This window comes from Palaemon carinicauda, chromosome 33, assembly GCF_036898095.1.
Source record: "Palaemon carinicauda isolate YSFRI2023 chromosome 33, ASM3689809v2, whole genome shotgun sequence".
Taxonomy (NCBI): Eukaryota; Metazoa; Arthropoda; class Malacostraca; order Decapoda; family Palaemonidae; genus Palaemon; species Palaemon carinicauda.
The window spans coordinates 59,631,505-59,649,270 of record NC_090757.1 but is presented as its reverse complement, the minus strand read 5'-3'; the positions used below and the strand labels follow the sequence as shown (position 1 = coordinate 59,649,270).

Here is a 17,766-nt window from a genome sequence, read left to right as displayed (position 1 = left end):
TTCCTCTCATAGAAAATACCTCTGGTGATCCTGGCTGTGGGAAAATTGTTGTCAGGCTCATGACTGCAAACTTAATTTTTTTTTTTTTCACTGTGAGCAGTTCCGTCATATTAACTGGATTATGTTGCTGTGTTGTAGCATGATTAATAAATGATTAAAGATAGATAGTATCAAAAAATTGCATCAGAAAGCTGAATAAATTTTCTATATAGCTACATTAACAGATTATTATTATTACAAGCTAGGCTATAACCCTAGTTGGAAAAGCTAGATGGTATAAGCCCAAAGGCTCCAACAAGGAAAAATAGCCTAGTAGGGAAAGGAAACAAGGACATTAATAAACTGCAAGAGAAGAATAAATAATTGAAATAAAATGTTTCAAGAATATAACAAAATTAAATTACATCCTTCACATAAAAACTAAAAACTTCAAAAAACAAGAGGAAGAGAAATAAGACAGAACAGCATGCCTGTGTGTACCCCAAAGCAAGAGAACTCTAATCCAAGAGAGTGGAATGCCATGGTACAGAGGCTGACACTACCCAAGTCTAGAGAACAATAGTTTGATTTTGGACATTTTGGAATGTCCTAGAAGAGCTGCCTACCATAGCTAAAGAGTCCCTTCTATCCTTACCAAGAGGAAAATAGCCATTGAACAATTATATTGCAGTAGTTAACCCCTTGAGCGAGGAAGGATTGTTTGGTAATCTTAGTGTTGTTAGGTGTATGAGGACATAGGAGAATGTGGTAAGAATAGGTCAGACTACTCGGTGTATGTGTCGGCAAAGACAAAATTAGCCGTAACCAGAGAGAGGGATCCAATGTAGTACTGTCTGGCTAGTCAAAGGACCCAAAAACTCTCTAGCAGTAGTATCTCAATACTATCAGATCCTTAGAGGCTTAAGTTGCCTTAATAGCTTATTAACTTAATACATGACATTGAATCTAAGGCTCATTGAGTTCCTAAAACTACATTGAATCCAAGGCACATTGACTTGATACTTTACTCCTTTTAATAGTTCATGTAGTAATTTTTAAACGTAAAGTAATATTGTTTTGAACTATGTAGTACTGTACTGTATAGTTTAAAATTTATTTTCTTGTAATTTTTAATTTGTTTCAGGCTCTCAATAAGATGATTACAGAATTACCCGAGTTATTAACAAGGAACAAAGAACTGTTGGAGGAATGCGAACGGCAGTTGGCCGAGGAAGCTGAATCTGATAGTCAGTTAAGAAATCAGTTTAAAGAAAGATGGACGAGAACTCCTTCTGATAAACTGACTGCCACTTTTCAAGCTAACGCACAGAAATACAGGTTGGTTTCTTTTGAATTGAATGCTGTTGCTTTTTGTTTGTCCATGGGTGTAGCATATGTATTTGGATACCTTTGTTTTCTTTGGTAGTTTGGTAATGTATTTTCTCTAGTTAGGAATGGATAGTCCTTTTCCTACAGTGTATTCTGGATTCACCTAAAAGATTTTGTCCACAATTTGACTGTCCCTGTAGGGCAATAGTACCATTAGTGCATCTCATGCATTATACTGTAGGTATTACTCAAGGGTCTTGCATCTTTCCTTCAACCCCTAGCTGTACTTACTTTCTATCCTCATACTCAACCACTGTTCCCTCTTCATAACTTCCATCCTGCTATCCAACCTGTACTTAAACTTTTACTTCCTAGTATAATGGATTTCCCTCATAGCTGCACTTGGGTGCGGAATAGCCTTACAGGCCCTGTTAACACGAGGGTTTTGTTCTTGGAGATATGTTAATGGAACATACTAAAATGGGGATATTACATGCATTATTATTGGATATAGTTGTGAAACACCAGTTTAATCAAAATCCAGTTTATTTCAAATATAGCTGTAATTTCTTACCACAGTAAATGGATATACTGTACAATACACTGTATAGAGAGCGCTAAGACCAGCTGGCCGTAGAGATAGGTAGTGTCGCGCAGCGCTCCCAGGGTAAAGTAGTGCAGACTATTTGGAATCATCGCCCAGTTTGAATTTTGTCGTGAATTTTATGAGAATTTTTACGTAAAAGGTATTGCATTGTTCTTGGCCGTGAAAAACTGAACCCACGAAACAAGAAACCGAGATTCACGAGGGCCAGCTGTAAACATGATTGTTACATTTACCAATATATATATATTCAATATCTTTGGTTACATCGCGTACGTAGATGGCTGTGGATCATCAGCATCAACAGCTGATTTACCTGTAGTTGTTGATGTTCGATACACATTTTAATAAGGAACTGGTCAAGCTCATTAAACAGTGTTCTTTTTTGTCAAGGATTGCGTGATAGGAAGCAAAATCCTATCAACAATACTCTGTTAACTATATGAGCATAATTGTGAGACCGTCGGGACCTTGATAACGGCTGACAGCAAGACCAAAATAAAAACAATCAGTAATTGCTGTTGTTAAAATACATCTTGAATTGATAATAGAAAAGTACAGAAATTATTAAACAAAGTTCAGAAAACATCGAAAACCATGATTATTTTAGACATCTTTCAGTTTATATATATAATGTTGTCAGTTATTAATCTACAGACCAGCTGACGAAATCGAATGACGTCTTCATCACACACACACAGAAAGATATATTTGAGGTTTTCTGGCATCCTGACATCTAAGGTTATTAACGAGAGAGAGGGGGAGAGGGAGAGGGAGAGGGAGAGGGAGAGGGAGAGGGAGAGGGAGAGAGGGAGAGGGGGAGAGGGAGAGGGGGAGAGGGAGAGAGGGGGAGGGAGAGGGAGAGAGGGGGGGGGAGGGGGGAGAGAGAGAGAGAGAGAGAATATTTGGTAGTGTCCCCTATGAAATCCGAAATAGATCAGAATTTGATGTCTTAGTGTACAACGTAATTTTCAGTAGGCTATTTTATTGTTCCCTTAACCTTATATTTACAGTAAAATGTAATGTATTTAACTACATAGTATATGAGAGAGAGATATCAGCTGTTGAAAAGTGATCTAATGCACCGTCTATTTAAAAGAAACTTATTTAAGTTGTTAGTTTATAAAATAGGCTATATTTCAGTTTAAGAAAGTACAGTATAGATATAACATATTGCGCAAGAGACAACACATAAGAAGTTGCGCCATGCTTCAAGGAAAGGCGTAGGCAATGAGTCATCTGAACGAAAACATCGAACAATTACAGTTAGTACAGTTAAACTGTACTGTAGTAATATTTCTGTACATATATTACAGTAATATACACTACAGTATCAGTTAGTATTAGGTTACAGTGCAGTATTACTAGATAGGAACAACTTTTTTTTTATACAGAACAGTAAGGGGATGATGACGACTTGGTAAAACTTTACCTTACCACAATACAGTACTGTACTGTAACCTTACTGTGTCCAGTACGTAGTGTACATGTGTGCAAGTGTACTGTACACTGTACCTATGATTATAAGCTGTTGTAGAAACCAAATTGAAACAATATTAGGCAGTAATTACTGTGTTAATCATCAGCTCGGGCACCTGCTCGTAGCAAGGGGCAGTGACTTTTTATGTTAGAAGTTAGCCCACCCTAGTGCAGCATTTATTCGTGAAAATTCCCTTTTTGCCCGTGTCTGTAACCTAACTATTGCGAAGAAGGAGGGCTGACTGTATTTTATACAAACGCAATGTAATTTTTATAACTTAATTAGTTATTCAACCACACAATATCTTATTATATTATACTATCTTAGAGCAAACCATATTCACAAGTAAAGAGCTGCGATGTACTGTAAACGTACTGAATTGTTAACATCTACTTTTAAAATATGGCTGTACATATATTCATAAAAATATATTACTTTTTTTGGTACTTCATTAGGAACTAAAATTTATTTGGTTGCAAGCTTAAATAGATTCTTATCAACCTCTCTTTCTCTCGCTCTTGGGCAGGAAATTCAACTTTTCTAACATCGGACATTTCGTGTTAACAGAATATCTCAATGTAACTTCGAAATCGGGTTAACAGAACTCGTGTTAACCGGAAGTTAACTGTATAGTCCAAATTAAAAAATTCATTGGTAATTTAACCCTTTTACCCCCAAAGGACGTACTGGTACGTTTCACAAAAGCCATCCCTTTACCCCCATGGACGTACCGGTACGTCCTTGCAAAAAAATGCTATAAAAATTATTTTTTTCATATTTTTGATAATTTTTTGAGAAAATTCAGACATTTTCCAAGAGAATGAGACCAACCCGACCTCTCTATGACAAAAATTAAGGCTGTTAGAGCAATTTAAAAGAAATATACACCAAAATGTGCTGGGAAAAAAGTAACCCCTTGGGGGTTAAGGGTTGGAAATTTCCAAAAAGCCTGGGGGTAAAAGGGTTAACAGTGAAAGGTGGAGCAGGGCAAAGCTGAAGGTGGATACCTAATAAGAATAGATGAAGGGAAATATGAACAGGCAAAGGTAGAAATTTTTGCTGCTAACGCTCAAAAAAAGGATACCAAAAATCCTAATTATTGTCTGCATTTTGACATGCAAAGCAATAGGTTTTCTCTTATGGGAACAAACCTTCATATTCAAATTTTTTCTATTCATTGTGAAGTTGTTAGAGAATAATTTTTTAGAAATTTGTTTCATATTATTTTACTCTTAATAATATAGCCATCAAAAGATATAAAACTACTCACCGGTAACAGACCTTAAGTTATACTGACGTAAAGAAAACATCCGTTTGTTTCTTTTTATTTGAATTCTGCTATAATGTATAATTGTAAGACATACAATGAAGAAAAATCTTATCTTTGGATGAGGAGAGAGCGAGAGATTTTTTCTATTTTTTTTTTTTACGTTGGCTTATTGCCTAGACTAATATTTTAGAGAGAAAAAGACGTAATATAAATTTTGTTCATCGTACTTGAGACATAATAAGAATTTACTGTAATTTGTTGGAGAAATACTTTATTCTTTATGTTGCACTACCTTGTGTAACACCGACTTGCAGAACTATGAATGGATAATTCTGGTTTTTTATACTTCAAGGGCTTGGAAATGGGAAATGTGCAGTTCACTCGTACATGTCAAATAATGTGTAGAATGTCAATAAATTTAAATAATTACAGTAGGCTATCATTTAATTGCAAAAACAATGGACAGTACCAATAATAAATTTATTATATATCGAAGTCATGGAAATAGTGTTATTTTGTAGAGAAGATAGTTGAGAAAGTAAGGAATGAAAAAAAAAAAAATCTTGTCTGTCATTGTGTTTATAGCTATCAGGGTTACAAATGTGATCAGTGTTACCAATTCTGAGGTAATAGCCTTAGATCTGTGGAAGGCAAGTAAATGATGTGCAAGGGGATTTTGGAAATTTAAAAAAAGGAAAAAAATGAGGGGAAAGATTTAATTGGATTGAGATATATTCAGGTAATTATTTATAGTATGGAGATAGTTTGGTGTGATTTTATATGTAATTTTGTGGTGGAATTCAACCAAACAGCATTTCTCTACAACTTGCTTGGCTGGAGTCTTGGGCATTGTGGGTGGGAGGTAGAGGGGGAGTGACACAGCTACCTCTCACTCTAGAGAATACTTCATTTGTGATTTTATCTCATATGCCAACATAGAAATACACTAAAGTAGGTCTTACATAATCATGAAGAAAGACTAGAATTGCAAATGTCTCAGCGGAGGGGTGAGATGTGATGAGGATAGCTGCCTCTAAGCTTGGGTGTTGTTGGGGGGAGTTGAGTACCATATGGCTTATATTTATGAATGACTTATCTTATACGTCATGGTATATTGTACCTGGCATGTTTTGATGTTCTGTAAACCACATTATAGTGAACGGGTTTAGATTCTCCTCTAATAAGATTCGTTCTTCACGTACTTTTGGGTAATTTCAGCAAATGAGTCGTTTTTCTTTTAAATCGAGAATTTTTCCCATCTCTGTAATAGAGAACACATTTTTACAGTTTTGCCAGTCAATGTTGTCAAGGTAGGGAACAACGCTTAAACCTGTTATTGTCAACACAGCGGTAACTTCATGCTGGGACCGAGATATGTACATTCATTAAGCCAATGTTCAAGCTGGGCTGGGGGATTAGCAAGTGAGTGAGTAATGTCACAATTTGAAATATTTATATTATTATTATTATTATTATTATTCTTACTATTACTTGCTAAGCTATAACCCTATTTGGAAAAGCAGGATGCTATAAGCCCAGGGGCCTCAACAGGGAAAATAACCCAGTGAGGAAAGGAAACAATAAAAAAAAAAATTTAAAAACACTAACATTAAAATAAATATTTCCTTTATAAACTATAAAAACTTAACAAAACAAAAAGAAGATAAATAAGATAGAATAGTGTGCCCTAGTGTACCCTCAAGCAAGAGAACTCTAACCCAAGACAGTGGAAGACCGTGGTAGAGAGGCTATGGCACTACCCAAGACTAGAGAACAAGGGTTTGATTTTGGAGTGTCATTATTATTATTATTATTATTACTATCCAAGCTACAACCCTAGTTGGAAAAGCAAGATGCTATAAGCCCAGGGGCTCCAACAGGGAAAAATAGCCCAGTGAGGAAAGGAAATAAATAAATGAAGAGAACAAATTAACAATAAATCATTCTAAAATAAGTAACAACGTCAAAACGGACATGTCATAAATAAACTATAAAAAGACTCATGTCCGCCTGGTCAACAAAAAAGCATTTGCTCCAACTTTGAACTTTTGAAGTTCTACTGATTCAACCACCCGATTAGGAAGATCATTCCACAACTTGGTAACAGCTGGAATAAAACTTCTAGAGTACTGCGTAGTATTGAGCCTCGTGATGGATTAGGCCTGGCTATTAGAATTAACTGCCTGCCTAGTATTACGAACAGGATAGAATTGTCCAGGGAGATCTGAATGTAAAGGATGGTCAGAGTTATGAAAAATCTTATGCAACATGCATAATGAACTAATTGAACGACGGTGCCAAAGATTGATATCTAGATCAGGAATAATAAATTTTCAATATTAAACTTAGCCGGTGATTATATAAGCTGCAACTCTGTTGCTCGACAGAAAACTCTACGTTCAAAATACGCCAGCGATCGCTATGCAGGTAGGGGGTGTACATCAACAGCGCCATCTGTCGAGCAGGTACTCAGTACTCAATGTAAACACAGAACCAATTTTCTCTCTGTCGGGCTACCGGCAAGACCTACTAATTCGCTGTTACTAACTGGATTTGTTTTCACAACTATTTGGTGAAGTACACTATTCTAGTTTTGAGCTTTCGCTATGCAGGTGTTTTATCTTCATCTCAAAACTTGAACTCGTTTTGGATAGATTTAATTATGGTGACAAAGAGAGTATGGACTCTCTTTCACTTTTAAATGGCCGACCCTTCCCTTAGACGGAAGTGTGTTTAGGTTTTTAGTAATTTTGCTTAACACGTTATAGATCTATATATTTTATATCTCTCCGCCTTTAGTAGGCCTCTTCGATTAACTTTCCTTTTATTATAAACATATAAAAATAAATTTTTAGGTTTTGTTTATATGCGACCTTTCCTGATAGTAGGCGGTCCTAACTTGGAACCGAAGTTAATCAACGTTGAGCCCGTTATATCGTATTTAGCCTTTAAAGAATTTAAAACTTTTTAAATTTAATGTTTTATGAAAGAATTTCTTTGATAGTCTTCGTACTGTTTTCAAAGATGAACTACGTTTAGTTTTTTAGACTACGCAGTTGTTGACGTTCAGGACGTTCAACATGCGCTCTATCGTTACGATAGAGAGAGAGTGTATCACGGTTTCACTTTGCAGTGAGAGTAAATCGATTCTGACGTTTTGTTCTTTCTTTCTTAGCTTAAATGTTTTAAATTCTAAATTAAAGGAACTTTTTACTTGGAAAACCTTTCAGTTTTTTCCTTTAGTCAAATAACATGTTTTTTTTTGACGATATATAATTGGGCTCTTCTCTTAGGTGCGAAATCAAGAGAGATAGAGACGGAGGGAGAGAGAGGAGAGAAAACGTTCCGTTCAAGCGGGTAACGTTGTTCTCGTGTTACTCTCGTCCCTAGTCTCTGTACGGGGAGGAAGGTAAAACGTTTCTAGGGTTTTATTCTTGTCCCCAGGCTATGTGCGGTGAGAGATTGTAAACGTAGTTTATTTGAACTAGTGTTTAGTCTCTTTCCCAGCCACTGAATTTTTTATCTTTATATATGTTTTCTGTTTTTTGCTAGTATTAATGAGCTGCATTATACGACTGATTTCGCAATTACTACCTTTTAATGAAGGGTAGAATTGCGTGTTTCAGGTAGAAATCAGTAAAAGTTGTTTTGTTTTGACGCGGTGCGTCAACCTCCGCATTCTAGAGTTGTTTTGACTGCTCAGTCTAGACAGTCAAAGCAGTCTTGAGTGGACACTGTATGTCCTCACGCACCTGTTGTGGTTGACAGTTCAGTTGTTGACAGTTCACAGACTGTCAAGCAGTTACATGACGTTGCCTTCTGGTCTGCTACTAATGCACCAGTGAGAGACTCACTGAGGTAACCTAGCTTTTATCGGACAAGGTTCCTGTAGATGAGGAAGTTGCTGTTCTCCCTCCTACTGATATTCCCTTGAGGACTCTGTCATTTGGAGAGGAGCCTTAAGCTGCTTAGCCTCCTATGGACTTTAATTAAATCATGATGATTTTTTAAGGATCTTCGTCCGGATCTTGTAACTGCTGCTCCTCGTTCGCCTAAACGTCAGAACTTACACTAGGCCTAGCTACTTCGAAGCCGTTGTTTTTAAGCTAGTGCTCTCTCGCTCTCCTAGAGAGCGTTACGTTGGCTAGGCGACTGGTTTTTGCACCAGGAGGAGTTTTAGGGATACAGCCTTTGATTTCCCTTCTTTTAAACTGGCTTATAGAGCGAGAGTCTGATAGGACACGAGAGAAGTTCTCGGCTTGGGAGTTCATGCCTCTGCCCAGATAGACTTCTCAATTCTGGTAGACTCGCCCTGGCGCCTAGCCAGGAGACGCTCCAAGTTGTTTACAGGTCAACTTCTCAACTTTTGTCGAGCCTTTGAAGTTTTGCTGTACTATTATGTCACACATAACAAGGCTTTCAGGGATGGTAAATGGTTCCGCCTCAGTCGCTAACCCCGTCTGTTGCCACACCTGCTCCCGTAGACCCTAAATGGGCTTTGCTGCAAGACATGCAGTCCAAGCTTGCGTCCTTGATAGAGGACTTAAATGCGGAGAAGAACCTTCTGGCCAACAACCTTCCAACCGGTCGGTTGTGCGCCCTGTTGACGCTGAGGTAACCTACTCGCGTCTGCCAGTTGAGGTGGTTCCTCCTTCTGGCCAACAACCTTCCAACCGGTTGGTTGTGCGCCCTGTTGACGCTGAGGTTACCTACTCGCGTCTGCCAGTTGAGGTGGTTCCTCCTTCTGGCCAACAACCTTCCAACCGGTCGGTTGTGCGCCCTGTTGACGCTGAGGTAACCTACTCGCGTCTGCCAGTTGAGGTGGTTCCTCCACCGATGCGACCCAGTGTGGGTTGCCAGTCGCACGTTGACGTTAAGTGACGCTCGGAGGTGGTTGTTGACGTTCAGGACGTTCAACAACCAGCAGAGGTGACTTGTTGTGACGCAGTGCGTCAACCTCAGCAACCCGGTAGGGTGTTGACTGCACAACCCAGACAGTCTAGAGTTTCGGGTTGACGCTGTACTTCCTCACGCACCCATGGTTGTTGACAGTTCACAGACTGTGCAGCAGTTCCATGATATTGCGTCCGGCTCCGTCAGGCATCCACCAGTGCGACCGGATTCAGCGAGTCAGACGTTGCCCACTCCGTTGCCGTTTCCTCGTCAGTTTCGGATGAGGAACCCTCTGATGAGGACGTTGCTGAACAAGACGATCAGCCCCCAGCCCTGCTATCCATCCAGAAGATGCTGAAGAAGGAACGCTGCCCAGTCAGGCTGTGGATGAGTCTGGTAGGGACACTGTCATCCGTGGATCAATTTGTGTCACTAGGAAGACTACACCTCCGTCCTCTTCTATACCATCTAGCTTTTCACTGGAAAAAGGACAAGACGCTAGAAGCGGTCTCGATCCCGGTTTCCGGAAAGATAAAGTCTTGTCTGACTTGGTGAAAGGACTATATCAACCTTAGAGAGGGTCTTCCCCTGACTGTTCAGACTCCCAACCACGTTCTCTTCTCGGACGCATCGGACGTAGGCTGGGGTGCGACATTAGACGGTCGGGAATGCTCGGGATTATGGAACTCGAGTCAAAGGACAATGCATTTCAACTGCTAGGAGCTACTGGCAGTACGTCTGACCTGGAAAAGCTTCAGGTCTCTCCTTCAAGGCAAAGTGGTGGAGGTGAACTCGGACAACACCACGGCTTTGGCGTACATCTCCAAGCAAGGAGGGACCTACTCTCTGACATTGTACGAGATCGCAAGGGACCTCCTCACCTGGTCAAAAGGTCTAGACATATCACTAGTAACGAGGTTCATCCAAGGCAACTTGAATGTCATGGCAGATTGTCTCAGTCGGAAGGGACAAATAATTCCAACAGAATGGACCCTCCACAAGGATGTATGCAAGAGACTTTGGGCCACCTGGGGCCAGCCAACCATAGATCTCTTCGCAACCTCGATGACCAAGAGGCTCCCAATATTTTGCTCACCAATCCCGGACCCAGCAGTTCATATAGATGCCTTTCTACTAGATTGGTCACATCTAGATCTATATGCATTCCCTCCGTTCAAGATTGTCAACAAGGTACTGCAGAAGTTCGCCTCTCACGAAGGGACAAGGTTGACGCTAGTTGCTTCCCTCTGGCCCGCGAGAGAATGGTTCACCGAGGTACTTCGATGGCTAGTAGACGTTCCCAGAACACTTCCCCTAAGGGTGGACCTTCTACGTCAGCCACGCGTAAAGAAGGTACACCAAGGCCTCCACGCTCTTCGTCTGACTGCCTTCAGACTATCGAAAGACTCTCGAGAGCTAGAGGCTTTTCGAAGGAGGCAGCCAGAGCGATTGCTAGAGCAAGGAGAACATCCACCCTTAGAGTCTACCAATCGAAGTGGGAAATCTTCCGAAACTGGTGCAAGTCAGTATCCGTATCCTCGACCAGTACCTCTGTAACTCAAATAGCTGACTTCCTCTTATATCTGAGGAAAGAACGATCTCTTTCAGCTCCCACTATCAAGGGTTACAGAAGCATGTTGGCATCAGTCTTCCGTCACAGAGGCTTAGATCTTTCCAACAATAAAGATCTACAGGACCTCCTTAAGTCTTTTGAGACCACGAAGGAGCGTCGTTTGGTTACACCTGGTTGGAATTTAGACGTGGTACTAAGATTCCTTATGTCAGACAGGTTCGAACCGCTACAATCAGCCTCCCTGAAAGATCTCACCTTAAAGACTCTTTTCCTGGTATGCTTAGCCACAGCTAAAAGAGTCAGTGAGATTCATGCCTTCAGCAAGAACATCGGATTCTCATCCGAAACGGCTACATGTTCTACAACTTGGTTTTCTAGCCAAAAACGAGCTGCCTTCTCGGCCTTGGCCAATATCGTTCGATATTCCAAACTTATCGTATGGTTGGAAATGAACTAGAAAGAGTCTTATGTCCTGTAAGAGCTCTTAAGTTCTATTTAAAACGAACTAAACCTTTACGAGGCCCGTCTGAAGCTTTATGGTGTTCAGTTAAGAAACCATCTTTGCCTATGTCAAAGAATGCTTTATCCTATTTTATCAGACTGTTAATACGAGAAGCTCATTCCCATCTGAATGAGGAAGACCAAGCTTTGCTGAAGGTAAGGACACACGAAATTAGAGCTGTCGCAACTTCCGTGGCCTTTAAACAAAATAGATCTCTGCAAAGTATAATCGACGCAACCTATTGGAAAAGCAAGTCAGTGTTCGCGTCTATCTTAAGAATGTCCAGTCTCTTTACGAGAACTGCTACACTCTGGGACCATTCGTAGCAACGAGTGCAGTAGTGGGTGAGGGCTCAACCACTACAATTCCCTAATTCCATAACCTTTTTAATCTTTCTCTTGAAATGTTTTATTATTGTTTTTTGGGTTGTCCGGAAGGCTAGAAGCCTTTCGCATCCTACTTGATTTGGCGGGTGGTCAAAGTCATTTCTGGAGAAGTGCCTAGATTAGAGGTTTTGATGAGGTCCTGTTGTATGGGTTGCAACCCTTGATACTTCAGATCCTAGGGGTCGCTCAGCATCCTAAGAGGATCGCGAGGCTCCGTAAGGAAGACGTACTTAAAAAGGCAGAGTAATTGTTCAAGTCGACTTCCTTACCAGGTACTTATTTATTTTATGTTTGTTATTTTGAATAACTGCTAAAATTAGATACAAAATACTTAGCTCATAATAATGTAAACAAGTAATGCTGGTCTCTACCCACCCCCCTGGGTGTGAATCAGCTTATATAATCACCGGCTAAGTTTAATATTGAAAAATGTTATTTTTATTAATAAAATAAATTTTTGAATATACTTACCCGGTGATTATATATTAAAGGACCCTCCCTTCCTCCCCAATAGAGACCCAGTGGACCGAGGAGAAAATTGGTTCTGTGTTTACATTGAGTACTGAGTACCTGCTCGACAGATGGCGCTGTTGATGTACACCCCCTACCTGCATAGCGATCGCTGGCGTATTTTGAACGTAGAGTTTTCTGTCGAGCAACAGAGTTGCAGCTTATATAATCACCGGGTAAGTATATTCAAAAATTTATTTTATTAATAAAAATAACATTTTAATAGACCGTAAGTTTCTGTCCAACAAATTAAGATGAGAATCAGCAGCTGAAGACCAGACAGGAGAATAATACTCAAAACAAGGTAGAATGTAAGAATTAAAACACTTCTTCAGAATAGATGGATCACCGAAAATCTTGTAAGATTTTCTCAATAACCCTATTTTTTGTGCAATTGAAGAAGACACAGACCTTATATGTTTCTCAAAAGTAAATTTACTGTCGAGAATCACACCTAAAATTTTGAAAGAGTCATACATATTTAAAGAAACATTATCAATACTGAGATCCGGATGTTGAGGAGCCACCGTCCTTGACCTACTTACAATCATACTTTGAGTTTTGTTAGGATTCAACTTCATACCCCATAATTTGCACCATGCACTAATTCTAGCTAAATCTCTATTAAGGGATTCACCAACCCTAGATCTACATTCAGGGGATGGAATTGATGCAAAGAGAGTAGCATCATCTGCATATGCAACAAGCTTGTTTTCTAGGCCAAACCACATGTCATGTGTATATAGTATGAAAAGTAATGGGCCAAGAACACTACCCTGTGGAACACCGGATATCACATTCCTATAATCACTATGGTGCCCATCAGCAACAACTCTTTGAGATCTATTACTTAAAAAATCAATGATAATGCTAAGAAACGACCCACCCACTCCCAACTGTTTCAGTTTGAAAACAAGGTCAAAGGCAGCACTAAAATCAAGGCCAATCATACGAACTTCCCGACCACAATCAAGGGATTTCTGTACAGCATTGGAGATTGTGAGAAGGGCATCACATGCTCCAAGGCCTTTACGAAAACCAAATTGCAAACTAGGGAGTAGATGATTACCTTCAGCAAACCTATTAAGACGTTCAAAAACTTTAGATAATATGGGAGTTATGGAAATTGGGCGGTAATCAGTGGGATTTGAGCTACCACAAACACATTTACATAGAGGAGTAACATTACCAATTCTCCAACTAGTGCTAAAAGCTCCTCTTCTTGCTAACTTGCGCAAAATAACAGATAACTTTGGAGCTAAGAAATCTGCTGTCTTTATAAAAAACAAAGGATCTGCTTAGCATAGCTAAAGAGTCTTGTCTACCCTTATCAAGAAGAAAGTAGCCCCTGAAAAATTACAGTGATGTAATTAACCCCTTGGGTAAAATAAAATTTTTGGTAGTCTCAGTGTTGTTAGGTGTATGAGGACAGATGAGAATCTGTAAAGAATAGGCCCGACTTCAGTATATGTGTAGGCAAAGGGAAAGTGAACCGTAACCAGAGAGAAGGATCCAATGTAGTACTGTCTGGCCAGTCATAGGACCTCATATAAGTGATTTTCTACGTACATATTAATTTACAATAGAACTTGTTTGGTAGACTGCATATAAGTGGAGCTCCTGATTGGCATTCCACATATGGAGGGTGGGGTTGTAGTTTTCTTTCAGGCTATTAGATATTTGTTTATCTAGCTATTGTCATTTGTAATTCAGTTGGTTATTAGGAAATTGAAAGCATTGTGGCACACATATATTTAAATTGAAATAAACCTGACTTGTTATTTCTGTCGAAATTTTAATCTCGACATTCATATTTTACATTACTTATTTTAGAAGAGGAATCCAGATTTTTTTTTGGTAGAGTTAATGTCCAATTCATTCTTTCAGGAAGGTGATAGAAACTGCCATGAATGCTGACAGTACCATTCGTGAGAAGTACGACTCCCACAAGGAAGGAATGGAGCTTCTCTCAGGTGGTCCTTCAAGTCTTGCTGCAGCATTACCTTCTGCTGGCTCTAATAATAATGGCAGTAATCCAGCCATGCAAAAGCTCAAACAACTCATGGAAGATGTAGAAACTCTGAAGGTAATTCCCTCTCCCTCTCCCTCTCCCTCTCCCTCTCCCTCTCCTCTCCTCTCTCTCTCTCTCTCTCTCTCTCTCTCTCTCTCTCTCTCTCTCTCTCTCTCTCTCTCTCTCTCTCTCTCTCTCTCTCTCTCTCTCTCTCTCTCTCTCTCTCTCTCTCTCTCTCTCTCTCCCCCCCTCTCCCTCTCCCTCTCCCTCTCCCTCTCCCTCTCTCCTCTTTTTTTTTTTTTGTGAATCAGAATTTTTTCATCCTTTGATAAATCAAAATTGTTATTACACTATCCATTGACTAGGGTTTAGCCCGTGTTGGTTAAATTTTGGTAATGCATGTAAATTTAATAATTGTTCCAACAATAAGTACAAACCCTTTCCCTGTTTATAGTGATATTCTTTCGGCGAAGTTAGAAGACTAGCCATAAGACTTTTAGCGAGGTGTAACTACCCTACCGCTAGTTAGCAGGGGATGGGGTGTAGCGGGGGTAGCCGGCTACCCCGCTCACACACACACACACACTTGTGTTGTCTCGGCACAAGTTATGTTTTTATATATACTGTATTTAAACATTCAGATAATTCAGAAATCCTGTGAGACAGCAACAAAGAGATGGAGCTGGGGGGAGAGTGACTGCTCCCCGCACTCTAGTTTTGGGGTGTTTGAATGTGCGTGGATGTAGTACGATAGAGATTAAAAGATGTGAGATTGGAAGTATGTTTAGAAGTAGAAGGATGGATGTATTGGCCTTGTGTGAGACAAAGATGAAAGGAAAGGGTGAAGTGATGTTTGGTGAAATGTGAAATGTCTGGTAGAGTGTCTGGGATTGAAAGGGGAAGAGCGAGAGAGGGTGTGGCTTTATTGCAGAGTGAATGGATGACAGGTAAAGTAGTGGAATGGAAGGAGATATCATCTAGGTTAATGTGGGTAAGGGTTAGGTTGGGTAGGGAATGTTGGGCGTTTGTCAGTGCGTATGGGCCAGGTAGTGAGAAAAGTGAAGAAGAGCGGAATGAGTTCTGGAATGAATTAACTAGGTGTGTAGAAGGACTGGGTAGAAGGAATTATGTAGTTGTCATGGGTGACTTAAATACTAGAGTGGGCGCTGGAGAGGTAGAAGGTGTCATTGGGAAGTATGGCGTACCAGGTGAAAATGAGAGTGGTGAGAGACTGGTAGATATGTGTTGAACAAGAGATGGTAATAAGTGCTAGCTTTTTTAAAAAGAAAGATAAAAATAAGTATACATGGGTAAGAGTGGCAAATGGAAGAGTAGTAGAAAGGGCATAAATGGATTATGTGTTGATAACTAAAAGAATGTTTGGAAGATTGAAAGACGTGCACGTGTTTAGGGGTATGGCTAACGGTATGTCTGATCATTTTTTGGTGGAAGGAAAATTAGTTATAGCAAAAGAGTGGGGGAATAGAGTGGGTGGATGTAAAAGGGAGCTAGTGAGGGTTGAAGAGCTAATAAAACCGGGGGTAAAAAGTAAATATCAGGAAAGGTTGAAAATGGCATATGACGAGGTGAGAGTAAGAGAAACTGGTAATTTAGAGGAGGAGTGGAAGTTAGCAAAAGAAAATTTTGTTGGGATTGCAAGTGATGTATGTGGCAAGAAGGTGGTTGGAGGCAGCATGAGGAAGGGCAGTGAATGGTGGAATGAAGGAGTGAAGGTAAAAGTGGAAGAGAAAAAGAGGGCTTTTGAAGAATGGCTGCAGAGTAATAGTATAGAGAAGTATGAAAAATATAGAGAGAAAAAGGTGGAAGTAAAGCGCAAGGTACGTGAGGCAAAGAGGGCAGCTGACCTGAGGTGGGGTCAGGGACTGGGTCAGTCATATGAAGAGAATAAGAAGTTTTGGAAAGAAGTGAAGAGAGTAAGGAAGGCCGGCGCAAGAATTGAAGAGACAGTGAAAGATGGAAATGGAAGGTTGTTAAAAGGAGAGGAGGCAAGGAAAAGGTGGGCGGAATATTTTGAAAGTTAGCTGAATGTTGAGGATAATAGGGAGGCAGATATAATTGCTGTTCCAGGTGTTGAGGTGCCAGTGATGGGAGATGAGAATGAGAGAGATTACAATAGAGGAAGTGAGGAGAGCACTAGATGAAACGAGAGTAGGAAAAGCATCTGGTATGGATGGTGTGAAAGCCGAGATGTTGAAGGAAGGGGGTGTGACTGTACTTGAATGGTTGATGAGATTGTTTAATATGTGTTTTGTGTTGTCAATGGTACCAGTAGATTGGGTCTGTGCATGTATTGTACCACTATATAAGGGTAAGGGAGATGTGCATGAGTGTTGTAATTCAAGAGGTATTAGTTTGTTGAGTGTAGTTGGAAAAGTGTATGGTAGAGTACTGATTAATAGGATTAAGGATAAAACAGAGAATGCAATCTTGGAAGTACAGGGTGGTTTTAGAAGAGGTAGGGGTTGTATGAATCAGATTTTTACAGTTAGGCAGATATGCGAGAAATATTTAGCAAAAGGTAAGGAGGTGTGTTTATGGATCTGGAGAAAGCATATGATAGAGTTGATAGGGAAGCAATGTGGAATGTGATGAGGTTATATGGAGTTGGTGGAAGGTTGTTGCAAGCAGTGAAAAGTTTCTACAAGGGTAGTAAAGCATATGTTAGAATAGGAAATGAAGTGAGCGATTGGTTTCCGGTGAGAGTGGGGCTGAGACAGGGATGTGTGATGTCGCCGTGGTTGTTTAACTTGTATGTTGATGGAGTGGTGAGAGAGGTGAATGCTCGAGTGCTTGGACGAGGATTAAAACTGGTAGGCGAGAATGATCATGAATGGGAGGTAAATCAGTTGTTGTTTGCGGATGATACTGTACTGGTAGCAGATACAGAAGAGAAGCTTGACCGACTAGTAACAGAATTTGGAAGGGTGTGTGAGAGAAGGAAGTTGAAAGTTAATGTGGGTAAGAGTAAGGTTATGAGATGTACGAGAAGGGAAGGTTGTGCAAGGTTGAATGTCATGTTGAATGGAGAGTTACTTGAGGAGGTGGATCAGTTTAAGTACTTGGGGTCTGTTGTTGCAGCAAATGGTGGAGTGGAAGCAGATGTACGTCAGAGAGTGAATGAAGGTTGCAAAGTGTTGGGGGCAGTTAAGGGAGTAGTAAAAAATAGAGGGTTGGGCATGAATGTAAAGAGAGTTCTATATGAGAAAGT

The 17,766-nt window shown here is 40.1% G+C and overlaps 1 protein-coding gene across 1 annotated transcript in view; it reads left to right on the top strand.

Moving 5' to 3' along the window:
• The window catches only part of ALiX (programmed cell death 6-interacting protein-like protein AliX), a 97,512-nt gene that overhangs the window by 63,563 nt on the left and 16,183 nt on the right, over nt 1–17,766 (top strand). Inside the window, exons 8-9 of the mRNA XM_068357029.1 lie at nt 1,124–1,317; nt 14,414–14,612. Of these exons, the coding sequence (XP_068213130.1) occupies nt 1,124–1,317; nt 14,414–14,612 (393 nt within the window). The remainder of the gene's footprint in view (nt 1–1,123; nt 1,318–14,413; nt 14,613–17,766) is intronic.